Source organism: Sturnira hondurensis, unplaced genomic scaffold, assembly GCF_014824575.4.
Source record: "Sturnira hondurensis isolate 20B ecotype Veracruz unplaced genomic scaffold, ASM1482457v3 Scaffold0002840, whole genome shotgun sequence".
Taxonomy (NCBI): Eukaryota; Metazoa; Chordata; class Mammalia; order Chiroptera; family Phyllostomidae; genus Sturnira; species Sturnira hondurensis.
Window position 1 is genome coordinate 33,519,225 of NW_028075471.1, and position 27,869 is coordinate 33,547,093.

General features: G+C 39.1%; 2 protein-coding genes across 10 annotated transcripts; one reads left to right on the top strand and one right to left on the bottom strand.

The window, feature by feature from the left end:
• Window positions 1-5,784: 5,784 nt before the first annotated feature.
• Window positions 5,785-16,114, bottom strand: CBX3 (chromobox 3). Of its 3 annotated transcripts, XM_037041273.1 has the most exons (7): window positions 16,018-16,114; window positions 15,482-15,632; window positions 13,995-14,045; window positions 10,708-10,850; window positions 8,533-8,695; window positions 7,300-7,394; window positions 5,785-6,951 (listed from the first exon to the last, which is right to left on the bottom strand). In XM_037041273.1, the coding sequence occupies exons 3-7, from the start codon at window positions 14,016-14,018 to the stop codon at window positions 6,825-6,827; spliced, it is 552 nt and encodes a 183-aa protein (XP_036897168.1). In that variant the 5' UTR covers window positions 14,019-14,045; window positions 15,482-15,632; window positions 16,018-16,114; the 3' UTR covers window positions 5,785-6,824. The 3 variants fall into 3 exon arrangements, with proteins under 3 accessions (XP_036897168.1, XP_036897169.1, XP_036897167.1); XM_037041274.1 differs by lacking the exons at window positions 15,482-15,632; window positions 16,018-16,114 and adding an exon at window positions 15,168-15,360; XM_037041272.1 differs by lacking the exons at window positions 15,482-15,632; window positions 16,018-16,114 and adding an exon at window positions 15,205-15,359.
• A 158-nt stretch (window positions 16,115-16,272) lies between these two features.
• Window positions 16,273-26,857, top strand: HNRNPA2B1 (heterogeneous nuclear ribonucleoprotein A2/B1). Of its 7 annotated transcripts, XR_005065749.1 has the most exons (14): window positions 16,273-16,472; window positions 19,321-19,356; window positions 19,455-19,565; window positions 19,743-19,889; window positions 20,154-20,364; window positions 20,499-20,600; window positions 20,679-20,759; window positions 21,628-21,690; window positions 22,911-23,030; window positions 23,278-23,400; window positions 24,481-24,564; window positions 25,406-25,633; window positions 25,921-26,053; window positions 26,583-26,857. XR_005065749.1 is itself a non-coding variant. In XM_037041269.1 (12 exons), exons 1-11 carry the CDS (start codon window positions 16,467-16,469, stop codon window positions 24,540-24,542), a joined length of 1,062 nt encoding a protein of 353 aa, XP_036897164.1. In that variant the 5' UTR covers window positions 16,273-16,466; the 3' UTR covers window positions 24,543-24,564; window positions 26,583-26,857. The 7 variants fall into 7 exon arrangements, 5 of the variants coding, with proteins under 5 accessions (XP_036897164.1, XP_036897163.1, XP_036897161.1 ...); XR_005065748.1 differs by lacking the exon at window positions 25,406-25,633; XM_037041269.1 differs by lacking the exons at window positions 25,406-25,633; window positions 25,921-26,053.
• Window positions 26,858-27,869: the final 1,012 nt, after the last annotated feature.

A 27,869-nucleotide genomic window follows, 5' to 3' on the forward strand; every position in this document is an offset into this window, starting at 1 on the left:
AGAGTAGCTTTAAATATCAATGTTCTTGTCATGCTCTCTCAAGTCAATTGCTTTTCACTAACACTTAAATTTAAGAAAAAGGGCAGATTTGAATCTTCACTAGAAAAGTAGAGTTGGTATAAGTCCTAGGATGTTCTGACATTGAAAATATTCACATTAGTTTTCTATAAAGCAAGGACAAAGGTTAAGAAGGCATTTTTAAACTGGCTGAAATTCTTTGCCCTAGTTATACATTTTGTTTATAAAAAACACTTACCTTTTTTTCTGGGAAGCACTCTTACTGTGACTGATCCAATCACATTTTTCACACATCTGTTCACAGTTGACACTTCGAGGAAGGACATCTGACCCAAGCTAGGATAATCAGAGATCTCTTAAAGGATTTGTGAATTGCACAGCAGACAGATGTCTCTTTAGAGGCAGAGGTGGGATTTGGATGCTGCCAGCTTTTATTATTTTTCATTTTAGAGAGAGGAGGGGGTGAGAGAGAGAGAGAAACCTCGTGCTTATTTATGCATTCATTGGTTGATTCTTGTATGTGCCCTGCCTGACATATAGAGAATAGAATCTGCAACCTTGGTGTATCTGGAAGTCCTCTAAACTAAATACAGCTGACCCTTGAGCAGAGGGGTTAGGGCACTCACATTCTCCTAACCCCATACAGTCAAAAATCCATACAGAACTTTTGACTCCCCCCAAACTTGTTCCTTGGTATTCACCAGAGATTAAGTACTGCCCCCCTCCCCCCTGCCCCAAGGATACCCATATCTGTGGATGGTCGTCTCCTATATAAAACAGTGTAGATCAACGTGTACAATCGACTTCTGCAGGTCCCCAACTACAGAGTAAAAACAGTTCAAGTATTTACTGGAAAAACACCCTGTGTGTACGTGGACCTGCGCAGTTCCGACTGAATTCAGGGGTCAACTGTAATAAACAAAGGAACCAAAGGAATAAATACCTCAGTCTGTCTCCGAGCCACTTTACCATCTCCCACCTCAAGCTTCTCTTCCTCTCCTAACTGGCGTTTTCATCCATCCACGATGAAATGAAATCTTGGAGTCATTGCGGTTCCATTTGTTTCCAACCTCCACATCACTTCATTTTATATCCCAAACCACTTTAGTCTACAAACACATATTGGGCAAAACCCCGTTTTCTAACCTGTGGGGGCAACTTTGCCCTCAAGTCCCCCCGTCCGCCGTGGATGAAAGTAACACTACCAAGACATGATCTGCTTGGGGAGGAAAGATGCCGATCCCTCAAAGGGGAAGAACCAGGAGCCCCTTCCTCCAGGTGCTTTTATTGGGTCATAATACACAGGAATGCAGAGTGGCAAGGATGAAATAGTAGATAACATTTCTAAGAAATCTGAGGGCTTAGTCTGAGTCAGTGTCTGGCAGGAAAGGGGGTTGCAGAAACTGTGGGAGACATACTCATTTCCTGCTCGTACCCTTATCATAGGAATGAAAGCACTCTTAGCAAAGGAGGCTTCAAAGGACTTTTAGGAACTCTTTCTTGTGCCCGATCACCCCGGGAAATCCACCATTCCCAGCACAAGGCTGCACCACCCTCTGTCATTGTTTTCAGGCTTGAGTCAGGCAGAGGCGGCAGATAGCCAAATTCTCGGAGACTTCTTGCAGACTGAGCACTCAGACTTCATCAAAGCTGGCTGGGAGGGTCCATCACCTCCTTTCTCCATAACCCCCCAAGTACTTCCCTGGGGCCTCTACGTGATCATGCTTGTCTTAGGTGATGCCCCCCTTGAGAAATCTTTCCAGTCATTGGTTAACTGATCAAGCATTGGAGGCCAGTTATAGAAAAAGGAGCAGAAGCAGCGCTCCTGCCAAGGAGATAAGCTTTGTTTCCTTAGTGGCTTATCGTCCGAAGGTCACTCACTCAGCCTTAGCCATGGGGGGTTTCAGCTCCTGAAACCAAGCAGGGCGGTCCCCAACACTAACCAGTTCTCCTCTATCATCAAAAGCTAGTGCCCTAGAGTTCCAGTAAATAGTGTTGATCTTCTATAACCTTTTTAGTTTCCTCCCCTGTAAAACAGGGTCCATCATACCTACCACAGGGCTATTCTGTGTGAAAAATACATATAGCACAGTAGTCAACAACTGTTAGGTATTTCTTCCAGGAACTAAATAAGTCTCACATGTGCTCATGGAGCTTTTCATTACATTCGCTTTTATAGCAAAAACATGAGTAATGAAAAAATAAAAACTCCAAATGAATACAAGTTCTGTTTTTGTATTTCTCCAGTGGATCTATACAATTGCCTGCAGAAATCTTTCACCGTAAGTGCTTAGAACACACACACAAAATCCCACCCAAAACCTCAACAATCCTGAATCCCCCTCCTTAATTATTCTTTATTAAGAGGTAAGTTAACGATTGTGTTGTATCTGAGAAGTGCAGCATATGCACAGGGGAGACTATACTCAGAAGAGAGATCAAGCTGTATTATTAACGAGATAGACTGGCACCTGTGACAACTTCCTTGATTACACCAAATCACCTAATGGATTGTATTTGATTAAAATTGTGGTAAGTTTTAAAAACTGTTCCCCATGTTCAGGGAAAGCTCCTTTCAACGAAGTTAAGAGACTAAGATTACATGGGCTACATACAAATATACATACCATTCACATTCCACTCTAAAGATTCTTATCTTTTGCTTGACACCCAATTTTCATACGTTTAATCAAACAAAAATTATGTATACGTAAAATATAACGTAAGACAGCCATTCAGCTTTATTCCTTAAAACACACACCTACACACAGAGAAGTGTTAAAAGTAAAATTAAGCACTATTTATTAGCCTTCCGGGGAATGTAACCAATACATATGACGCCAGCCAGACACCTGGTGGGATGTTGAAGACAAACAAAATGAACCTGAGCTGTTTGTTCTTTGTGCGACAGAAACAGAAAAGGAAAATGTAACGATCAAGCTCAAGCTCACAACTTCCTCACATTTTCTTTCCAACATATATCTTCATTGCCTGTTTAATGTTCAAGAACTTGTAAGGACTGGGAGACAATACCTTTAAAGGTCTTAACAGTTCCCCTGAAGGACTACTTCCCCATTCGGATCTTTACACCTCTCCACCACCTTCTGTGGTGCTGACTACACAAACGCCCTGTGCGGCACGGGGTCTGGTCAGAATCATGGAGAACCAATCTCTGGTTCAGAAAAAAGAGACATTCACTTACCTTCAGTTACAAAAGGAAAGCACATGGTCAGGGGCGGGGAGTAGTGAGGGATCACAATGTTAAAACTTCAGAGGTTTTAATCACAGCTCATTTATAATAAACTCCAGGTCAGTGTCCCTTTCTGACACAGGGGTATTAAACTTGGGGATCTTGCCAAACCAAAATTTGTCCAGGTGTTCAAACAGATCTAGGCCCTTAATGAATTAAGTTTTATCTGCTGGTTAACTTTTTGTAGTGGTGTATGATTATTTTTTTTGATCCGTAAGATTAGGGAAACCTGGCTGTGTACACATCTGAGTTCTTCACTTTGCTATTAATGTCCACACTGGAAAACAAAAGCCAGAAACCTTCACTATGACCTAGCCAGTATGGCTCAATTGGTTGGGGTATACCTCATAGGAGAACTCAAGAGTTGGAAAATTTTAGTTTTTTTTTAAAGATTTTATTTATTTTTAGACAGAGGGGAAGGGAGGGAGAAAAAGAGGGAAACACCAGTGTGTGGTTACCTCTCACATGCCACCTACTGGGGACCTGGCCTGCAACTCAGGCATGTGTCCCAACTGGGAATCGAACCAGCAACCTTTCGGTTCATTGGCTGGCAATCAATCCAGAGCCATACCAGCCAGGGTGGAGTTTGTTTTAAATAACAGTTAATAAGCCTAGTAATTAATGCATGTAAAAAGCTATTGTCTCATGACCTGAAGGTATAACCCACCTAGACTCCAGAAATCACAAGCAGTTCCTCCTTTGTGCCCCAGGAGGACTGCAAGTGATCAAGATGGCCTGAGCCACTAGGCTCCACGGTGAGACGGAGCCCACTGCCCAGGGCACAGATAAAGAATCACTGCTCAACACACGAAAGAATGCTAGGAAGATTGTTGGACAGCAGCTTTTATCTGATTAAACTTTTCCCTCAATTCCAACCCCCTTATACCCGCACTTACTTTCTCCTTATAAAAAGGGTCAGTTTGAGATGAAATGTAAGACAGTTTTTTAGGGTACATGACCTGCCATCTTCTCAGATTGTGGGACAGCTGAATAAAGTGCCCACAAAGAGTCAGCCCCTGTCCCTGCTTATTGGTTCTGGTGGTGACCAGCAGCACCTATGCCAATTTTTCCATCTTCTGTCCCACAACTGTAAGTTTGTGTATTCGATTCCCAGTTAAGACACATACCTAGACTGTGGGTCTGATACCTCCTCTGGGCACATGGAAGGCAACCCATCAATGCTTCTCTTTTGCAGTTTCTCTCTCCCCTTCCCCTCTCTCTAAAAGCAATGACAAAAAACCCTTCATCACAATATCCAACAAAATCTGATTAAAGATGATTATAAAGATGACTCAATGAAAATTTAAATCATAAATCACGTCAAACTACAAACAGTGGGAGAAAATATGTGCAAAAAAACCCTTAACTGTTAATATTCTTACTAGAAAAGGAACTCCTTACTGAAAAGGGGTTTCTGGACCCAATATTCACGTGTGAGAAACACACCATTACATACCCCGAAATGGGGATCTGGCCTGCAGACCTGACTGGAAATCAAACTGGTGACATTTTGACTCATGGGACAACACTCAACCCACTGAGCCACACCAGTCAAGTCCGTATTTTTTCTTTACACAAACCCAGAACGTATCCATTTTACAGATGAAGAATGGAGGCTCCAAGAGGTAAAGTAACTTGAAAGACTACGGTACACTGCTAGTTTTGAAGATGGAAAATGCCAGAAAGAAATCAAGGAATGAAGATGGCCTCTAGAAAACAGACTCTGCCACTGGAGCCTCCTTGAAAGGAACCAGCCCCGTTACCTTGGTTAGTCCAGCGAGACCAACTTCAGACTACTGACCCCCAGAACTGTTAAAATAGTAAATTTGTTGTTTTAAGCAATTAAGTTGGTGGTCTTTTTTTCTACAGCACCAATAAGAAACAAATACACCATGAAGAGAGTTAATAAAATTGTTTACAGAAATGCTCGTATTACTAAAGTTGAAGGTGAGATAATTAAATCTGATATGGACAGAAGGCCTGTATCATCTAACAACCCATTATTAAGAGTAGTGCAGGTGTCTGTTAGGAGAAAAGGTATAAATATTAGCATAGGTATAATTATTTTTCTTAAAATTAAGGTATAACTGGCACAAACATTGTTAGTTTCAGGAATACAACACGGTAACTCAGTGTTTGTATGTATCGTGAAATGATCTCCTTTTCTCTGTGCAGATCTTGGAAATGGGCAGAAACAGATGGAGCACTACAGGACTGGTCCTGTAGGATGTTTCTCGGATGGCAGTTGTAACAAACTACAACAGATTCTAAGTACCAAAAGTCAACATGAAACTCATCTTTCTCTCCCCACAAGAAAACATTTTGTGGAAACATGTCTATGGGTATTTCCACTCCCACTACAAAACAGACAAAGGTAATCAGACAAAGAGGCTAACCACATAAAGCAATATAAAACTATTTATTGACCACTGTTTACCAGTATTTACAATAAAGTAAACAATATACAATTGAATAACATTCTGTTTACTACAAAGTCATTGTTTTTCCTGGCTTCTACTGAACCGGTAACCCAAATACTGAGACAGAGCCTACATGTAAGGAATGAGTTGGAGTACAACATGCAGGTCAAGACTTTAGATTACAAAAGTTTGTTCACCCATTTATTTCAGCAGGTTTAAATCGCCAAGGTTTCTAATGATCTGATTAGGCTTCCATGAAGAAGTCTTACACATTCCATGATCATAACCTTTCAGTCAATATATCACAAGAATGTTAACTTTTGTAAAAGAATGGCTTGCTAGATGAAACCTTTAAATAATTCTTGCCTGCCTAATTAAAATATACCAGGGTTTGCCTAAGTTTTCTTTTTTGGCAGAGGAAGTTGTTGGTAGTGATAAAATTTTCCTTTCAGGAGTTTTGCAAATAAACTTGCCTTTATAATTGTAGATATGGCCATGGATTCTGGTATGGCTGCTTTTAAATTGTCCAATCAAAGCTGCTTACATTATATTTAAATTGCCCAATTAATTACAAATTATTTAATTTCAAAGGTTAAAGCTTCAGGAAAAATTTCAATTTAACTTGAAGTGATTGATTTCTTAGATTGCTGAAAATGATGGCAGCCCAGAAGCATGAGCTTATCTATGGTTGTGAAATGCTGTTTTTCTGTTGGTTAAAAAAAAAAAGAAAAAGAAACCCATTTACATATGTATACATACCAACCATCTCCCACCAAATAAACAAAAAACCCACAATGATCCTTAAGTATATATGAATTAAACAAAAATTCTGACTGAGTAACAACAATGGAAGCTGACCCCAACATTTAGAAAAGCTGTTCTCTAATGCAGAGGAAAGAATATACCATGGTATCAAATGTTTTCCGATAAAGGAAGCAACTACAGAAAGCTTCTGTTCCAAAGTAACCAGTGCTATAGATGCAACCCCCCACGACAACGCCCCCAGTACTACTTTAAAACAAACATATCAAACTTGATTTTTATTAGAATGTAGTTATTTCTTCACGCTAATAAATCAAAAATCCAAGACCCAGGTTTTTATATATATAAATATATATAAAAAGCAATGCAAACAATTATTGGGCTTCATCTTCTGGACAAGAGTGCCAAGTTAGTCTCTCTTCATAAAAAGCAATTACAATTTGAGGACACTTCATATTTGCCTCTTTTGCCAGCACCAAATCTGCCTCATCTGAATCTTTCCTGTTGTGAGGGGGGGAAAAAAATTCAGTTAAAAGTCTAAACCCTGTTTGTCAAATAAGAATTGTTCATTTAAGAAATCACAATCTAATCAAAACTGTTTAATTCTTTAAGAGGATACACTTGGGCCAGGGGTCCAATAAAATTTCATTTTACAAACAGATCAGTTTGCTAATCTTTGCTTTGAAATATCATTAGCAAAAGTAAGTAGAATCATCCTTTAATCAGGTAACTATTCTCTATCTAATGATGGAAACTATAAAACGTTTTCTAGATAAAGCCTCACAAAATTTAAAGCATGCCCATCCGTTCATACTTTATAAATGTAACAGCAATCACCCACACACTCACCATTTCATGAGAAACATTAATTCTCCACTGCTGTCTGTGGCACCAATTATTCGTTCAGGATCAAGACCTCTAGCAAAGCCTCTTGGTTTATCAGCCTGTTTAGTAAGAGAGGTTAAATGATTATTTACATAAATGTTTCCACATAGCAAACAATTTTACCTTCCAATTTGCCTCCATGATATATACCTTTTAAATATAAACCTTCCAGTAGTGAAACAGAAATGATTAGAACATAGCGCATATTTAGTACTAAAATACATTGTAATTTTCATTAATCTTACAAGCAGAAAAAACAAATCTTAATGTCTAAAATATTCTGAATCGAAAGTTAACGTACTAATCCCTTTATTTCTGATAATGCTAATCAGTTTATAATTATAAAAACTGTCAAGTGCAAGATTCATTAATTATAAACAATCATAGGAAACCTTGTAAAATAAGTATACGATTCTCGTATGGTCTGAAGATTACTGGGAATCCCTGAGACCTTTTGGTGGTGTCTGTTTATCCATAAGGTCCCCTCACTTCATGTATCTGTAACTCTAGACTGTCTTGACATGCCTCTACTGAACACAGCACAGCAAATCAAATACAAAGCCAGAGAATAAAAAGATCTGCAAAAATGTAAAACACCACCCCTCACATTTTCTTATTTTTCACCACTAGTTATGAACAACATGAAATAGGTTTTGTCCTTCTTAAATGAAAACACAAATATTTTAATTTTTACTAGTTATTTATAGCCATAACCCACATAAACAAAAGTTCTTTGGGATCCTCAGTAATTTTCTGGACACCAAAAATGTTTAAGAGCTGCCTTTATCAACAAATTTCTTTTCTCTACCCAGATTTTTACATCAACACCCAGACTGTAAAGTCAGATGCCTAGGATGGTTAGAATAATGGTTCTAGCCTTCTAGCTGTGTGGCTCTAGGCAAGCTCACCTCTTTGTGATTTAGATCATCTACAAAATAATGATATTGGGTTGGCCGAAAAGTTCATTTTTAAGTAACTTACAAAAAAGTAACACTACAACCATTACAGTGGCATAAACACTACATTTATACAAAGTAGGCTAAGTCATGTCTATCTCCTTTGTCCTAAATACTAAGCACTTAGTCTTTTAAATGTTTTAATAGTACTAAAACTTTTAAATATTCTAAAAGTATTTAAAAAATCAAGCTATCGACTCTTTACAAAAAGCCAGTTCTGTGAGCAATATTTTATACTTACGGCATCTCTTTTCTTCTTTGATTTGCTATCATCAGATTCACTGTCAGACAAAGACTTTCTTTTTGTACCATCTTTTTCTTTACCAGCTTTTTGAGAATTAAGAAATGCTTCAATTAACTCTGGACAATCTAAATTTTCTTCAGGTTCCCAAGTATTGTCAGCACTGCATTCAGTTAAAAATAAAAAGAGTTCATTCAATTAAACATAGCTTACCATCATCCAGATTTATTTTATATCTGAAAAGCCCTCTGTGCTAACCATTTTTTCCCCTATGCCTCACATTCTTGACATAATCTGATTGTATTTCCCTCCTCTGTCTTCTTTCATGGTCCCTACCCAAGGGGCCTACACTACTCACAAGTAAACTGAACCTAATTTCTAACAGAAACAACCCACCTCAGAACTTCTTTGGAAGCACTTTAAAAAACTGTGATTCCTAACTTGCACACTAAATTAACTTTATCAGATTAATCAGAATACAGGAAGGGTAAGAGCCTCCAACAATGTGCTTTAAAATAATCCTGAAGCATTTTCAAACGTGGGACGGTACCTTCAATTTCTGCTGAGTGCTCAAACTGTGAAAAGTGATAAGAAAGGGTCGGCCGCCCGAAAGTCAAATCCGGCCTCCTATGTGGCTGGCTAACCAATAATGTTTTATACAGTTTTTACTGGTTGGGTGGGGGTGGGGGTGGAGAACCCACACTGAAATGGAAATAATAAAATTTGAATTTCAGGGCCCATAAACAAGGACTAGAAAGAAAATATCCATTAGCAAAAGTGAAAGTAAGATCATTCATTAGTGATAGGCTTGTGAACTTTGTGTGCTCTGATCCCAAAAGCCTTTATAGAACAAGATCGAATGAAATCAATCACTTTACAAGTGCTAGAAACAGTGCTAATTATTAACCTCTGGTTACAACTTGGTCTTCTGATATTCTGAGACCCCAAAATTGGCAAAGGTAAATTACAGGGTAAAGAGGACAAAAGAGCTAAAGTGGAGCACCCATTCTGCAGTGTTCTTTTCAATACAGCCTTCTATATTCCCTAATGCATTGTACACCACATAGCAGATTCTCAACCATTCTAGGGGCCTTAAGTCTGGGGAGAAAGGGAGGAGTTAGTTTCCTAATATTTAACGGGTAGGACACTCAGTTTTTACTGTCCCTTGGGTTTATGAACAAGCAATAAAACCAAGTGTCCACCATATCAAGGTTATCAGTTCTTTAGCAAACTGGTTAAATCTAATTTAAAAATACTTCTACTCATTTGCTTGGTTCAGCTATCTAGGGGAAAATTACAAACTTACAATATATACTTAAACTCAACTGAAGTTACTGGAAAGATATAATAGAAAAACCTAAACCTTCTATTCAACTCATACTTTCCAAATTGCTATGGAGATTGCTTTAAAATTTGAATGGCAGAGGCAGTAAATCAGATAGCTAAAGCCTAATAATTAGACTATTGTACTCCTCATCTCCACCATTCACAAATATTTGTAGATCTCTACCTAGCCATTATCAACCGTCACTGCCCACGGAGCCTGCTTTTGTGGTGTAAAACAGAAAAATCCAAACAGATTAGCACATGATAAAAATACTAACTGTAATTTCTGCATAACTTACATAAGTTATTCACAAGGCAGCTTAATATTAAGAGCAGTTATGACACAAGAGCTAATACAAGGAACAAGAGGAAACCAATGAGTTAAAAAAAAAAAAAAAGCCCAGGCCTGACTTCTTCGAGATTAGGACACGGTAAACCTAGTGTGAGAACTAGATCATAATGAGCATTCCTGTTTAAGACCCACTGGTCTACATTATATAGCTCCCTTGTTTTTTTAGTGCCCTCTTTATGTAGATAAGTGATACAGATTAGATATTCTAATTAGTACAGTATCTAGCTACATTAAGTGCATTACATAGTAAACTATACAGTAATTTGGTAAATTTGACTCTCCAAGGTTATCAAGTAGTCTTAAATTTGCTTGGCTAAACTGTAGGCTAAAACCTTGGTTCCTTTCAAACAGAGCTCAAACAAGCTACCCTGCATTAAAGATATCTCTAAATTTAAAGAAACCTATGGGAAAACTAATAAAAGATATCAAGTTAAAAACAAGTTTTAAATACCACTTAAGAAGTACAGTTAAACAGATAATAAAAGGGATTTACTTACTCTGTGAATCCCTTCCACTTCAGGAAATACTCCACCTTCCCATTCACCACTCGTCGGTCCAATACTTTTTCCACTACAAATTCTTCAGGCTCTGCCTCTTCAACTTTTTTACTCTTCCCATTCTGTTTCTTACCCATTTTTTGCTAAAACAAGACAAAGAATCAAGAAACATTTTGTTTTGATTTTGGGATACACTTTAAAGGCTAAATTGTTTATATTATTGTTGAATTTAACACCTAAACTTTTACTTTTATATCCCTGGGTAGACACCTTCTGAAAAAAGTCAACAAATAACCATAAAAGAAACACTTAACTCTGCTAGTTTAGCTTAAGCCTATCACCTACCACCTTTCAATGAAAAAATACAATTAAAAACATTATGTGGAAAATACTGTTATCTTTCCCTGGTCTTATTTCTATGCAGCCTACAAAACCATGTTTACTAGTTTTCACTGATTTTAACTACAACACAGTTGCAAAAACAAACATCAGGACATGAGTGTCAAACTGATTTTCATTGGGGGCCACATCAGCCTCACGGTTGCCTTCAAAGGGCCAAAATAATGTTAGGACTGTGTAAATGTAACTACTCAACTGTTAAGGAGTTGAAATTACATTCGGCTCTTTGAAGGCAACCACAAGGCTGATGTGGCTCCAGGTGAAAATAAGTTTGACACCCCTAATCTAGGAAGTATCAGAATATTAGAGAAAGAAGTGACGGGCGTTATTAAGTGAACCAGATACCGGTTGAAATCATAATATCCCCCAAACTTGAAGACCACCTTTGCCAATTCAAACATGTTAAAAAAGCCTCAACAATATAAAAAAAAGTTACCTACAAAAAATGAAAACATGGATCAGTATCCTGATGTCAATTGCAGGGTCAACCAAGGAGATGAATAGTTTAAAAAAAAGATAATTTTTTCCATAATTTCTGCTGACATGTTACGTTACTGACCACTTGGAAGAAAGCTATAATGCTGTCATTTCAAGAGGCAGAAATGCTGGATCATTTTAATTTTGTGGAAAAAACAATCAACCCTCCTTTCTTCGTCTCTCAAGAGTTTAAACTGGTAGCCAACAAAATTCACTTTAAACAAGTTTTAGCCTAGAGCAGGGGTGTCACTCATTTCCACTGGGGGCCACATCAGCCCTGGGGTTGCCTTCAAAGGGCTGAATCTAATTTTAGGACTGTATAAATGTAACTACTCCTTAATTAGGGGGCAAGGGGCAAGGAGCTCAGCCCTGGCGCCTGGTAGAAACAAGGTGCAGGGCCAGATGAAACAAGGTGGAGGGCCGGATGAAACAAGGTGGAGGGCTGGATTCAGCCTGAGGGCCTTACACTTGCCACCTGTGGCCTAGTTTGTGCGCTTTTTCAAGTATAACACTATTTCAGAAGAGACCAAGCTCAATTCACTACTTTCTAATCACTCAGATTTATTATAAGAAGACGGAAAATGAGTAAATTTTAAAACCCCCACAAAAGTAAATGGTTAATTAGAAGGGACTAAGGGGACTGTAACTGTTATTATATTCATTTCATCTTAGAACATGTGCTATAAAAAAATTAGTCTTTTATCATCCAGTCACTAAAACTGTCCCTCAATATAGCTGCAGGAAAAAAATAACAGCAATGACACAAACCTGCAGAACATTAAAACTATGTAGTCATTTAGAAGTGTACACACACACACACACACACACACACTCACTCTGTCTACTTTGGCACTGCACCCAGTCAGGTAATTTTCTGCTTCTGTACAGTACAAGGAAGGTAGGTATGGTAGTGGAGACAATAAAGAACAGCTGATGTAGACAAAAGCTTATTAGATATTGATCCTAATGACAAACAAAACAGCTAGGTCTGTGAGGGTAGAAGATTAACAGAATAAAGAGGATGACAAAAAAAATGAAAAGGATAAACCCTGAGCTTAAGAAAAACTGGCATAAAAAAATGATGTATTGCAATAGGACTCATGAGCTAAAGTGCTTATCTTAAAAAAAATCCGCCCACTTTCCCAATTTAAGTTATAGCACCATTATCTCACCATTAACACACATGAAATCATTTAAAAAATTGTGTACAAAAGCAATTTAATTTTAATAGACGTATCTATCTGCTTTCTCCATATTCATCCTCAAAGCACCAGGCAGAGGTGGTTCCTTTTCCACCCAATACCTCGACCCAGGTAATCATAAAACCAATTCAATTATATACACTTTGGTTTACTGATTATGGAATTTGAAGGACAGTTTATCTCTAAAGGGGCACAGAATATGCTTTGTGCTGTTCCTACTATCGGCTTTGATAAGTGCTACAGAGTCACCACACAGGCTTTTTCTATTTCCTATTTCCCAAGATATTTCATTTAAATGTGCAATCTAATAATGACACAAATTATAAAGTACAAACTTGCTCTTTTTCATATGAAATCCAAGGGGAGAACTTATGGACCAAAACCAAATGCTTTCCTTTATTTGCATATTAACATTCACCTGTACATGCCTGCGATTACTAGTAATGCAATGTGTTAGAATTAAATACTGTGGGAACTATAACTTTGAATTTCATGACTCTCGTGAATATTCTAGTGTTTACTGAAACCTAAGAACACAAACTTTTGGTTTAAAAAACTGATGGAGAGAAAAAAATTTAACTGCTCAGAAATTCCATAAGGCCTACTCTTCTCTCTCCTGGACATAGATGCAATTTGGTACATTCTGTATATTAAAAAAAAAAGCTACAATTTAAATTTAAGTCCCTTCTGTATTTTAGAGTAAATTTGAAATATGACAAAGTACCCAAGTATTTGAAAGATTCAATGAGTTTTGGGCCAATGTACTGTACAAGGTACTTTTTTTTCTTTAAACTGGGCAATACTGCAAATACTTGATTTCTCTAGAATTCAGTACACAATGAGTTAGGTGATAGTACGCCAATCAACAAGGCCTTTACTGCTTCGTCTGTCCTTGCTTGTAACATAGTCTTCCAAGTCACATAAATTTGTGCTTTCATTTCATGATAAATAGAGTTAACATTCATACTGTGCTATTCTATCAAGATTAAGTTCCTTTATTTTAATTAAGATACTATTAAGCCTAGTCTATTAAGCATCTCAATGTAATGATCTCATTTTCGCCCCCCAATTCTTCCTATAACATTGGGGGGGGAGGGCACTAGGGAATATAAATGTATGTACATTTGTTACCACTAATATGCAAAATTACAATTTTGGGGGGAAACATTAGAGTTAGATCCTTACATGTTTAGGTTTTTATTAACTTACCAATGTAGTTTTATTGGAGGCCATTTTTATTGCAGACTTGAAGAGCTTTTACTAGAAAAATGCATGACAGTTAAAAGGAAGTTTGCATGACACAAAAAGGTAACTAAACACAAGTTTTGTTTGGATTCCAATCCCCATCTTTGTAGTACATATTATCAAACGTGCATACCAATTCAGAGACGCAAATCTGAACTTCATTGTTATTAGATATGTTATTCGTAAGTTATACTGCCTGAGAGTGTATCAGCATTCTAATCAAATAGGTCTAGAAACCTTACTCGAGACATTGGTCCTTAAGACAGCTTTACAGGGAAAAAAAAATAAGTAGATAATTTCTTCCCAATCCAAATTCCCTATACAGCATTTACTTCAAAATGGCCAAATATTTTGGTTGAAAAATAAGCAAGTACCCAATCAAAATAGTAAACTACCGTGAATTTTTCCTTTAGGCCTCTAATAGTCGTTAGAAGTCACCTGGGTAATTCCAACATGTTTTCTTCTTGGAAACCCTCCCTCTTTACAGTCCCTCGTTAAAAAACTGAAGGAAAAACACACTGGGATGCCTCAGTCCCATTTCGTACCACTTAAAAAAAAAAAACAAAAACCACCTCCTCGGCAGGTCCATCCCCTCGCCCCGAGACCCAAGTCCCACCCCGCCTAACGAAGCTGAAGCACCCGGCCCCGCCCCCCAACCCCGCAGCCTGGGCCTCGTGGTCAGCGTATCCGCGGGGAGAAACAAAGGCCGCGGCGCGGGGGTTCAAGGGCACTGCGCCACCGGGTCCGCACCTCCCCCCTCCCGGCGGCGGCCACGTAACGGAGCGCCCGCTGCAGCCTCCGGACAGGGGCCAGCGAAAATGCGTGAGAAAATGCACCGCCCTCATGAAGAGGCCCCAGTAGCCGACTAAACCCGGGAGGGGGAGACGGGCCTCTCATTTTCATCCGGAATGGGGGAGGGGAGAAGTAAATGCGCTTTGTCTAAAAATAAGGCGGCTGTCGCCACAGCTCTACCCTCTGAAGGGCATTCTTATCCCAACAAACTACAAGCGCCCTCCCCGTGCCCCGCGTTGGGATCTCCGCTCGCCTCCCCACTTCTCTCCCCCTCCCCCCACCTCGGCGGTCGGGTGGGAGCTGGGAACAGGGTACGGGGTCCCTGGGGCGCATCTTAAACGCCACCCCCGCGAGATAATAAGAAAGAAAGAAAGACACCGACTTCACCGCCTCCGTGCTGCTCCGGATCCCGAGGCCACCGCGTCTACGGCCCTGCACGCCTTCAGCTCCAGCCACATCCGAGGGGGAGGGGGCCGGGGACTCGCGCGCGGGGCCGCTGCTGCGAGAAGGGGGTTGGCACCGCCCACGCTGGGAGACCGCGAGGGGCGGAGCCGGCCGGCGCGCGCCCGGCGGCGGGGGAGGGGCTGCAGGCCGCGCTGGGCCCGCCGGGAGCCGGAGCACAGACTGAGGGCAAGGGCGGTGGCAACTGCGGCACTTACAGTTCGCGGGGTGGCGGCTGGTGGTCCCCCGAGGGAAGGGAGAAGAAGGAAGGAGGACGCAGACAGCGACCGGGATCTCCTCCGCGGCGGCGTTTCTGCTTCGCTGCAGCAGAGCTGGCGCCAAAAATCGGACTCCGCCCACTTCCTCGCTCTGGGGGTGGGTTGTTTCCACAGCCCGGGAAGGGGGATGGTGAAGAAAACTTAGTTGGGGAAGAATCGGGAACGAAAAATGGTACCCCTTTCGGGCCCCCGAGGCTGGGGCCCAAAGGTACTGGCCAGGGTTAGGCTAGCGGAGTGTGAAGCGTAATTTGTTGAGAAGAAGTCGCTTCGGGTATTCCCTGAAGGGACCGAATCAGTTCTGTGCTCCAGGGAGCGGGGTGGGGAAGGAAAAGCGCAGTGGGAAAGCTGGAATTTTCACGGCGGGAGGACGCGAGGGGTGAGCATTATCGGAAGCACTGCTGAGGAGCTGGAACCCTACACTGTGGATTAAGGCCCACCCAACAGCTTTCATTTCAAATTGCGCGACCGTTTCTCACCTGCCCTGCGCTAAAGCGGGGGTTGGACTCAAATCCCAGAGAAGGAAATACGCTGACTCGAGCCGTTCGCAATTCACTAACCCCACTTACGCAAGTGACGTCAAGCCCTCCGCGGGCCGTATAAAGGGGTAGTACGTACTTGGCGCAAGGAGGGCGTAGAGCGATCCCGCCATTGGCGGCAGTTAGGACGTTTACGTAACGGCCTGACGTAAAGACGCTTTGGCGGGGGGGGGGGCTGGGGGAAGGTTCTAGAAAAGCGGTGGCAGCGGCTCTAGCGGCAGTAGCAGCAGCGCCGGCTCGCCGTTTGGAGGTGTTGCTAGCGTTGTTGTTTCTCCAGCGGCGGCAGTTCTTACTACAGCGCCAGGACGAGTCCGGCTCGCGTTCGACCGCGGAGAGCTGTCTCATCTCGCTCGGCTGCGGGAAATCGGGCTGAAGCGACTGAGTCCGCGATGGAGGTAACGGGTTTGAAATCAATGAGTTATTGGAAAGGGCATGGCGAGGCCGTTAGCGCCTCTGTGGAAGTTCGCCACCCGTCTCGCGGGAGAGCGGCGGTGAAATGGGGCCACTTCAGAAGTGGTTGCTTTCCGGGTAGATTTGAAGAGGGGGTCGGCGGGTCTCAGGATCTGTAGGAAGAGGGGTCGTCTGCGGACGCCTGTTTGTGCAGCGTTTTCCCCACCCTCAGCCTCCCGGCGCCATTTCCCTTTGCTGGGGGTTGGGGGATGGGGCTCTTCCACATGGCGGACGCGGCGGCGCTTTAGTAAGGTGTGGCGCGCCGGGGGGATTCTTACCACCTCTTCTAAAGCAGGCGGGTTAGGGGTCCCCGGCGGCCCTGCGTGTGAGCGTTTCGGTTGGGCTTCAGGACCTCCGGAGCGAGGCTGCGGAGCCTCCCCTCCCCCCCTCCCCGGATTTGGCGGCCGCCATTTTCATTTTCCTCCTTCCTCGCCGCGTTTTTCCTTTTTTGCTGCCCGATTTCTACTAGTCTGACTCCCGTGTCAAAGAATAGAAGTGATTAACGATTTTCCTTTCTTCTGGGCCGATTTCATGCGGTTTTGAGGTGGATTCCGAGTGTTTTGTGAGCTTTGCTCTTTAGAGCCCTGCGCACCTCACATTAGAGGCGCGCTCCCTTCCTCTCGATGAAATGGCGCCATTGCGTTCAGCCGCCGCCGCGGCGGGGTGGGGGGGGGGGCGGCCTTCCCCGCTACTTCGCGGAGCTTTCGGGCCTCTAGGTAGAACGACCTAGGGTGTCGGGCCCAGTTCTTTGCCACCCAAGTGACAAAGGGAACATTTTGTCTTCTAGCCCTTAGCTTGAGTAACGGTTTTTTTCTGGGTTTGCGGTGACTGAAAAGGCAGTTTGTCTCGCACTCAGGTTTAGACATAGAATCAAAATTAGGAGGCCATCGGTTGAGTGCCGATTATGAGTGGGGAAAGGTTTATGGGGGGGGGTGTTCGTTTCAGAAGTAATTCCTTTTGAAGCGTACAATTTTTTCGTATTCCAAGAAATACAGTTAACTTTTTACTACTTAAGACCGGGGATCCTTATAACGGTCAGTTAAAAATTGTAAGGAAGCGAAGTGAAAAATGACTATTCTTAATCTTGAAACACGGCTCAGCTCTCAGTGCATGTATTGCTGTGTACAACAGAGTTAGGCTGTACGTTATGTGTTTGAACTTTGTTACTTGCTTTTCTCATTTGTGTTTGCAATCGTGGTTGATGATTACATTGGTAAGCATAATAAGGTCTGGGAAGGGGGCTCTACTGGGGTGTTTTCTTTGACCTTAAGCACGCTTATAAAATTTTGTAATCGATAGTGGACATCGGGTAAGTTTGGAGGAAATTGAGGTAAGTAATGAGCTTTTGCTTTTGTTTGTGATTTGTTAAAAAAGTATTTAATTTCAATGATTTATTCGGGTTTTAAATGTATTTTTCTAACAATTGTGTATGTGGAATAAGTAAGATTAGCTTAAGAATCCAAATGTCAATATGGCAGATAACTAACAGACTTTGATAGTTTGGTATTTAAATGTATCAGGAATTAGTTTGATAATTTGTTAATCTTCAGATTTTTTTCAGATTCCTGAAAGCAGTTAACTTCAGGAAAACACTCTGAATTATTGAATTTTTTAAGTTGATGGGAGAATATCATGCATGGAGGGGAGAGACCTCTATAGAACTGGGTTGAGAGCTGTCAGTGCTATTTCCTGGGAATAAAATTTTTCCTGTTACATAGAAAATTGCATTGGATGTTTTAGTTGTATTACACACACACAAAGCTGTTCGTCCTGGACAATAGACTCACTCTGATTTCTGAATATTTTTAAAACAAAACTTTAAAATTTAGTGACCTGGAAAATAAATGACCACCAATTCTTCCTTAACTCGAAGCCCAAAATTCATACAGTACTGTCAATGCAGCATATTTGCTTGCTTATTTATGGGGATTGAAAGAGTTCAGCTGGGGTTTGTTTCCTTTTTGCTTGTAAAACTAGAGGCACATATACTATGTAGTTTGCCAGATAGCCAATAAGTTTAATACATTTGAGCATTCCGATTTATTTTTTTAAATGAATCAGTGAAGGGTAAGTGGTGGTACTCACAGTGGTCATTAAACAGTTTTTGAAAAGTGAGATGATTGCGGTGAGTGTATATGCTGATGTATACCATAGTTGTTTGCCCCATAGCAATTCAGATTTTTCTGAGTTGTCACAAGTACCAAAATGTGAGTGCCCCCAAAGTAATAATGTTAATATTTTTTAAGGTGTAGTTAGCATTAGTTGGTCATAAAAATCAGTCATCATTGGTCAGAAGGGTGAATTTTAAGGATATTTTGTTACATATATGGAACATTTAAATTTTTACCCCCAATAATTGGTAAAGCAGGGAAAGTATGATTTTCATTGTGATATATTAGAACCTCCACCAGAGGGAGCAATGAAGAGAATTAATAGACCATTTAAATCCTGAAACGGTAAATAAACTGGTTTGTAAGGAACCAATTATTTTTTGTTAAAAACATTAAAACTGAGTAAAGCGAATTTACCTGTTCTAGGATGTAGGGTTAAACACACATTCTGATAATCCTTCAACCCTTCAATGACCAGGCAATAAATTTGCTCCTTTATCTTCAGGAAGTTTTTTTCCCCCCTAACTGGTATTAAATGTATTTGAAATGTCAAGTGACTTTAGATCAAGCATTATGACTGAAACGTGTGTAGTTCAGCTGACGCAATTTTTGGTGTAACACAACTAATATACAGTTTAACATATGGTTTAAATTTGATGTAAGTTTTTTTTTTCCCCTCCAGAAAACTTTAGAAACTGTTCCTTTGGAGAGGAAAAAGGTACTCTGCCAGCAGGTCACCTTATATTTAAGAATTTAATTCCCTGCATATACAAGAGAAAATGTAAATAAAAATTGAAATGGTGTTTTCCTTTGCAGAGAGAAAAGGAACAATTCCGTAAACTCTTTATTGGTGGCTTGAGCTTTGAAACCACAGAAGAAAGTTTGAGGAACTACTACGAGCAATGGGGGAAACTTACAGACTGTGTGGTACGTTAAATATATAAAAGTGCCTTCACGTACTATCCTTTAATTATTGATCTACTGTGTTTAAAATGCTAAATGAATCCTGGAGAAATTACTTTTAAGTCTGTTTTTCATTAAAAACTGCTTTTAATTCATCATGTAAGCAGATTGAAAGCTAAAGCTTCCCCTTCGGTTTTAAAGGTAATGAGAGATCCTGCAAGCAAAAGATCAAGAGGATTTGGTTTCGTAACTTTTTCATCCATGGCTGAGGTTGATGCCGCCATGGCTGCAAGACCTCATTCAATTGATGGGAGAGTGGTTGAGCCAAAGCGTGCTGTTGCGAGAGAGGTGAGCATAGTATGACTTTGTGAGGGTGATGTAATTTTGAGATAATTTTTTTGAATTCTGGCTCAGTGGGTTTTCTCCTTTTATTAAAGCTATTGATGGTTGTCATATATTCACTTATTTTTGAAAAGGCTCTAGTGTCTTTTTTACAAAGACACTAGTCTTTACTACCAGGAGGATAGAGGTCATTTATGGTACCCAAAGATGCTTTCAATTATGTTTGATTTCTTCTGTCATGATGACTTACCCTCCCCCTTATTACTACAGGAATCTGGAAAGCCAGGGGCTCATGTGACTGTGAAGAAGCTGTTTGTTGGCGGTATTAAAGAAGATACTGAGGAGCATCATCTTAGAGATTACTTTGAGGAGTATGGAAAAATTGATACCATTGAGATAATTACTGATAGACAGTCTGGAAAGAAAAGAGGCTTTGGATTTGTTACTTTTGATGACCATGATCCTGTGGATAAGATTGTGTGTAAGTATATAAGCCCCTAGATGTGTGCATTTTCATAAATTATATTTTGGGTATGTTAATGCCTATAATTTTATTTAAAAGTAAATATTGATATGGTATGTCTGATTTAATGGAGTCTGAACTTTTCATTTCAGTGCAGAAATATCATACCATCAATGGTCATAATGCAGAAGTAAGAAAGGCTTTGTCTAGACAAGAAATGCAGGAAGTTCAAAGTTCTAGAAGTGGAAGAGGAGGTAACTTTAATTCCACTTTTTTCTTTTAAAAATTTACTTGTGTAAATAACTTGTTACTAATTAGGCCATTTGTTGTAGGTAACTTTGGTTTTGGAGACTCACGCGGTGGCGGTGGAAATTTTGGACCAGGCCCAGGAAGTAACTTTAGAGGAGGATCTGGTAAGTTTTAAGTTCTAAATGTTAGGAGGGTAAATATGCTTGCTTAAAAACTGTGACTTGCATTTCATTCGAATCAGGAAATCTGAGCTAACTTTAAGAAGTTCTTTTTAAGAGTTTGTAAGTAGGTGGAGTATTCTGATTAGGCCAACCAAGAGGTAGTAGTTAAAAAGATAATCTTGCGTTGGCTGGTGTGATTCAGTGGTTTGAGTGCTGGCCTGAGAACTTAAGGGTTGATGGTTTGATTCCCAGTCAGGGCACATGCCTGGGCTATTACAGGTCAGGTGCCCCGGTTGGGAGCATGTGGAGGCAACCACACAATGATGTTTCTCTCCCTCCCTTTCTCCTGTCCCCTCTTTCCCAAAAATGAATTGAATCTTAACTAAAATATAATCAAATTCATTAGGGTCTTTACATCAAAATGACTTTGCTACCACCTCAAAAACTATCGGATACGCTTAATGAGTGAAAATACCATAGAAGCTTTGCTTGTGAGCTTTTTGAAAGTCTGTATCTTTAGTAAACTTTTTTTGCTTTAGACTTTAAATAATGTTTCTCCTAAGTAAAATAAGGTCCAACCTGAAAACCTTTCCATGGTCCTATTTAATGTCATTCCTGTATAGAAATAAGTGAAATCTCTTAAACTTAGGCGTGCCAAGTTCCCAAATTTTGAGTAGTTATCCTGATGGCGAGATTTAATTCATTATACTTTTGTGTTTATTTCTAAGAATAAATTAGTAATATTCTAGTGTTCAGTGTAAAGGGAGATGATTCCTAATAATCATCCATAGATAGTTTAATGGAGAATGTGGAGGAAAGGTAGAAAAAGGACTGAATAGGTTATATTAACTAATTTTTTCTGCCCTAACAGATGGCTACGGCAGTGGTCGTGGATTTGGGGATGGCTATAATGGGTATGGAGGAGGACCTGGAGGTCAGTTTTTTACACATTTTGATTTATGGGACTTTAAAAATTTGTTCCCACTGTGTGTGTCTAGTTTTTTTAATGGCTTACATTCTTACCTTTTATAGAGAACGTAGGTGTATAGCTCTTGTATATTCAGAGAAAAGAGGTTACTTACATGTGTTACAGGTTCCAGAATTACTCGGATGGATTTTAAATGAGAATTGAAAGATGCCATCATGCTTAACCTGTTTGTTTAGCAAAAGCATTGAGCATAAATGGACATAGATGTGATACTTTATGAACCATTTCCTGGGAAAAGTATAGAATGTTTAATATCACCATGATTAACATGTAAGGTATATGTAATAACAGAGTGGTGATCAGCCTTTAACAAGATTAGTTCCCCCAGGATAATTTCCCAAAAGTAACCAAAAGGAACATTTCCAAAATACATAAGGGGTGCTCCTGGGTCCAGCTGATTTGTTGGCCATTGTTGAATATCAAGTGGTACATTAGATGTTTTTGTTGGAATACAAAGTAAAGGTTGATAATCTGCTGGCAAATGTTCTAGTAAGACATTTAAAACTGAGCTAGTAAAAGGCTTTGATTTTTGTCACTCATTACAATAATCAAGTTTCATGTATATTTCCAACTATGCTTTGAATCCAAATTAAGTTTTGTGAGAAAGTTCATGTATTAACAGTAATGTGAGATTCAATACCGATTTAATTATTTGAATTTATAAGTTTGCTGATATCTGGTCCTCCCCTCATTTCTACTCAGGTGAAGGGTAGTAAGCATATTATCAGGAAACATGGTAATTCATAAGGAGACCTGAGTTGGGTGCTGAAATCTTTGAGACCAGTGGGGCCGGGGGGCTGGCCCTTCTACTTTGTTTGCCTTATACCTCATATGCCCTCGAAACCCTTAATGCAAAATACAAGTAGTATCTTAAGGTATTTTAATAGGACCCTTAATATCTTTAGTGTTAAGGTAGAGCAACAATATTAATTGGTATTTATCTCCATAAAGGTTTTATGCAGTTGGATGTATGTACATAGTCCCCATCCACAAATGTTTTACGGGTATATCCTGTTTTGCCCTAGAGGCTATTCCAAAAGAGATTTCTTAGGACAAATATTTTACTCGTAAAAATGTGTTTTAGAAAGCTGGAAGTGGGTGTGATAAGACAGTTCAAATGGCATTGAAAATATTAAGTAATTACTTAAAGGCTTATTTTATAATAGGTGGCAATTTTGGAGGTAGCCCTGGTTATGGAGGAGGAAGAGGAGGATATGGTGGTGGAGGACCTGGATATGGCAACCAGGGTGGGGGCTACGGAGGTGGTTATGACAACTATGGAGGAGGTAATAAATTCACCTGCATCCTTTATGTGGGAATTTGGAGTGGAATTGATGACTTATTAATGAGATTTTTTTTTTAATTTCATTGTTGTCAATAGCTGCCTTAAAAAACTAGAATTGTAGATAGGTGTTGTGTGTTTATTCTGATTTGCTCTTTTGGGGAGATGCATTTTAAATACTTAGCATGTGTAACTCATTTAATGTATTCTGAAATTCATTATGCAAAATTTGTATTTCAACTTTTTTACAGGAAATTATGGAAGTGGAAATTATAATGATTTTGGGAATTACAACCAACAACCTTCTAACTATGGTCCAATGAAGAGTGGAAATTTTGGTGGTAGCAGGAACATGGGGGGACCATATGGTGGAGGTAATTTGTTACATTCTTAAAATTATTTTGTGTGATTAAAGGAAAAATTAGTTTTCTGACATCTGAAACGAGAAAGACAATACGATTTTTAGGGTTACCGAGATTTGTGGGAAATACTTTAAATTGTTAACATGAACTTGGGTTTGGTGTGATGGATGAGACATTAAGTGGTTTAGAATACAGGTGGGACAAAAGTAGGTTTACTTCATCTGGAAAATAATACAAGAATAAATGTTTCATGTATTCATAACGGGAATCTGTATTTAGAAATTGGGGAAGTAGTTGAGATATTTTGTGTGGGGTGTTTTTTTTCCTTTTGTTTAGCTGGTTAAGAGCCAAATAAAATTGCTAAGGACATTGCAAAGTGGTATAAAGTGTGCATGTGTTATCTCTCTAAAAGTTAATCATGAATGTTCAAATTTTTTTTGTTTTCACTTCTATTGATACTTTTGAGAGGGAGGAAAGGAGAGAAACATTGATTTGTTCCACTTATTTATGCATTCATTGGTTGATTCTTATATGTTCCCTGACCAGGTATTGAACCTGCAACCTTGGTATCTTGGGGTGAAGCTCTAACAAGCTGAGCTACCCAGTCAGGGCATAAGTTATTCTTGAGAAAATTTTTAGTAGCACCAAATAGATTAACCCAATTTTGCAGTGTGGCTAGTGCACCGCCCACCTTTTTGGCCCAGGCTTTCAGGGGAGGAAACAAAGTTTTTTTAAATTTCACTTATATTTAGGAGCAATTGGTTAATTGTATTCCAGGGTATTTTTTGCATGTGGGTATCATTGCTTTCTAGAGTCACACTGTTAAAGCATAAACAATAATTAGCACTACCCATGTATAAGATGCACCCTTAGTTTTCCTTTAAAAATGTGGGCAGAAGTGTGTGTGATACACTGGAAAATGCAATATCTGTGAATCTGAATAATTTCCCAAGTAATCAAGATAATTGGAAACAATGGATTATATCTGTTTTAAAGCATGTATAGATAGGTGTCCCATAGGATTAGTAACTTAACTATGCTAATCATGGGAAATTGTAGTAAGTTTGCTTTCTTTTGGTCTATCAATTCTAGGAAACTATGGTCCTGGAGGAAGTGGAGGAAGTGGGGGTTATGGAGGGAGAAGCCGATATTAAGCTTCTTCCTATTTGCCAATGGGTAAGTAGCTTTTGAGTTTTTACATTATTATTGTCTGGGGAGACCTAGCTGTCAGGAGTAAAAGCTTTTTAGGATCATGTTATCTTTCCTTAAAATCTGGTTAGATGGATAATTTCATAACCTATTTTTTTTTTACTCTTTACTTCTGTTGAAACAGGCTTCACTGTATAAATAGGAGAGGATGAGAGCCCAGAGGTAACAGAACAGCTTCAGGTTATCGAAATAACAATGTTAAGGAAACTTATCTCAGTCATGCATAAGTATGCAGTGATATGGCAGAAGACACCAGAGCAGATGCAGAGAGCCATTTTGTGAATGGATTGGATTATTTAATAACATTACCTTACTGTGGAGGAAGGATTGTAAAAAAATGCCTTTGAGACAGTTTCTTAGCTTTTTAATTGTTGTTTATTTCTAGTGGTCTTTGTAAGAGTGTAGAAGCATTCCTTCTTTGATAATGTTAAATTTGTAAGTTTCAGGTGACATGTGAAACCTTTTTTAAGATTTTTCTCAAAGTTTTGAAAAGCTATTAGCCAGGATCATGGTGTAATAAGACATAACGTTTTTCCTTTAAAAAAATTTAAGTGCGTGTGTAGAGTTAAGAAGCTGTTGTACATTTATGATTTAATAAAATAATTCTAAAGGAAATTGTGTAATTATAGACTTTTTATTTTAAATAAGTTAAGGAGTGGGTAGTATAATTAAGGTCCATTGCAAAGCTGTTGTTGTATTTGTGTAAGATAAATGCTGGTCAGATATAAGTGTGTTGTCTGCAATTCATGAGGATTAAATTACCTAGATAACTTAAGGGATATCTCTGCAAGGAGAAACACCTTTTTAGATCTTTTAGATGCTGCTTCTTCAATGCAAGGAAAGGAAATAACCCCAGCGAGGTACTCTTCAGGGATACAGGTCTAGTACAAGAAAACTCTTGACGGCTACTAAATTCAGCCAGTCTTAAAAAACTGTGCTGTTTCTACAAAGCTTTAACTACAGTAGTTTATAAGGATGCCAACGAAAGCTGAGGGTGTAGAGCAAATAGTTCTAAGCTTCAGTTAAACTTCTTTAGGTAAGATCTTATTTACTTTTCCTTTTTTAATTTTCCTCCCCAAAAGATAAACTAATACTCTTCAATGGTCTTTCAGCATAGTGGTTCTTATGTAGTTTAACATAGCTATAAATTGAGTTTTAACAATTTCATAAACTCAAGAGAGTAATTTATAAACCCTGTTTTCCAATCTGTCATTTACTTAAATTATTTTGATTGTTCCCCCCTTTCTTTCTTTCCCACCCCCCTCCCCCTCTATGAAGATTCGGGTGCTTAACATATCATTTTCTTCCCTGCTGGAATTTTAGCATTGATATGAACCATGGACAAGTATATTCTGCTGCCACAAAGACTGTAAAGTGCTTCATTTCAACAGCTGAGGCAAGCCAAGTGATTAATAAAGCTTTTCTTGGTTCCTTCAGTGGTGTTGGTAGTAAAATGGTAGGTAAAAGTTAGGCTGCAAGTTCAATAAATCATTCCCATTGTTACACCCTGTGTATTCACATTTCTTGGATCAAGCATTTGAGTGAACTGGGGTTTTTATTAAAAATAAAGACAATTTTGTTTTATTTGATATGGTTCTAGCTTTACATGCTATCAGGATCAGGCTAAGGAGAGGTAGGGCAAAATGATTGAATGTTTTCAGATAATAGTTTATACTTCCAGTGTCTGTCTACATTATAAATCCTGTATGCATCCAGTGCTAAACACTGGGGTATGAATGTGGTAATTCTTTCCCAATTCCATACCTTATAGGAGAGATTTAGGTTGGCTGCTGAAATTCATTTCTTAAATGTCATCAGTTTGATTGCCTGGCTTTAATTGCCTTTTCAGGAATATGATAATCAGGGCATATTCTACTGTATGCACCAGTGAGTCTTCTTTGATCCTAAGACCACCACTGAAGTTATTTAGGTTCTTTGGACAAACATGATAAACTTCTTCAGATACTTTCTTTTTCCTTTGGCAGGAAGGTGTCTTGCTGCAGGTAACTAATGAAGAAGTGGTCAACCACAGAATCTTCAAGAAATAAGAAATTCTGTATCATCTGAAAGTAGTTCTTGTTGGTGCCTTCATTTTAAAAAGCACTCTTTAAGATTAAAGGGAAATGTTTTCTGATAAAATATAAACCTCATTTAGTATAGGTTCTTAATATAAAAAGAATTACAAGTTGAGTATTGTTTGTAGAAATAACATAAATTAACAAGAGAGATAAATGTATCATGTCTTAAGTTAGGTTTTGTTGAGTAGACAGATTAAAGTTCTATTTTTAAATATAAAGTTTATAAAATAAATACTTTTGTACCCAAATACTTGGTGTAATGTTTACACATAAAATGTGTGAATCTTGTTCTATAAACATCCACTTGTCTCAAGAATTGCCATCCCCAAGATTTTTAAAGCAGTTTGACAAAGCTGTGCACATTGCCATTTTTCTTACAATATTAATAGACATGAGAAGACCAGTGTGGACATTATTGGCTGTCCCTAATAAAAATGCCATTCTTTATACACTGTATATTCAGCGTTTGAATGCTGCTAGTTTTCTGGTTTGACCTTGTGTGTTAATCACTGGTGGAGTTCTAAAATACTAGAGATTTTAATCAGCTAGAGTGGTCCAAGTTTTAGTGGTTATGCAAAGCACAGACAACCTGTCATTCCAGTTCCTCAAAGTAATATTGCAGATCACACAGTACCTTCCTATAAAGGGTTAATTATGGACAAAGTTGAGTAGCAATGATTTCTTGGGCATTTACTTGAAATTTAAAAAATGAAGGGAACAGCAAGGTTTACCTTTCGGTTTTGATAGGTACCAGGTAAGTCAAACCAGTGGTGGCTAACAAAAAATGAGCAATTTGCTTTAAAAAAGCTACATTCAAGAAAATTCAGGAAGGCTTGTCCTCAATATTTTTGGAGGTTCTAAGTGTCTAGATTGACAATGAGGTTGGCACAGTGAAAGTACCCAACTGTTAACCAGCACAAATAGCAAATTAACACATTAACTTGAAAGAGGTTATTAAAAGGGGAATTTTATGACTGAAGCTTTGTAAAGGTAATTTTAGGATGGCTATTCAACCTTGCATGGCATACACAACAATGCAACACCAAAAGTACACCTTTTCATGAACTACAAAACAATACCTATCCTTTCTCCAAAGTGTCTTTAAAAATGGTTTCCTACTGTCCAAGGACATTTGGTAGCAAGAATTAACCATACAAAATCATGTGTGACAAGGTGCGAGTTCTAAAATGACAT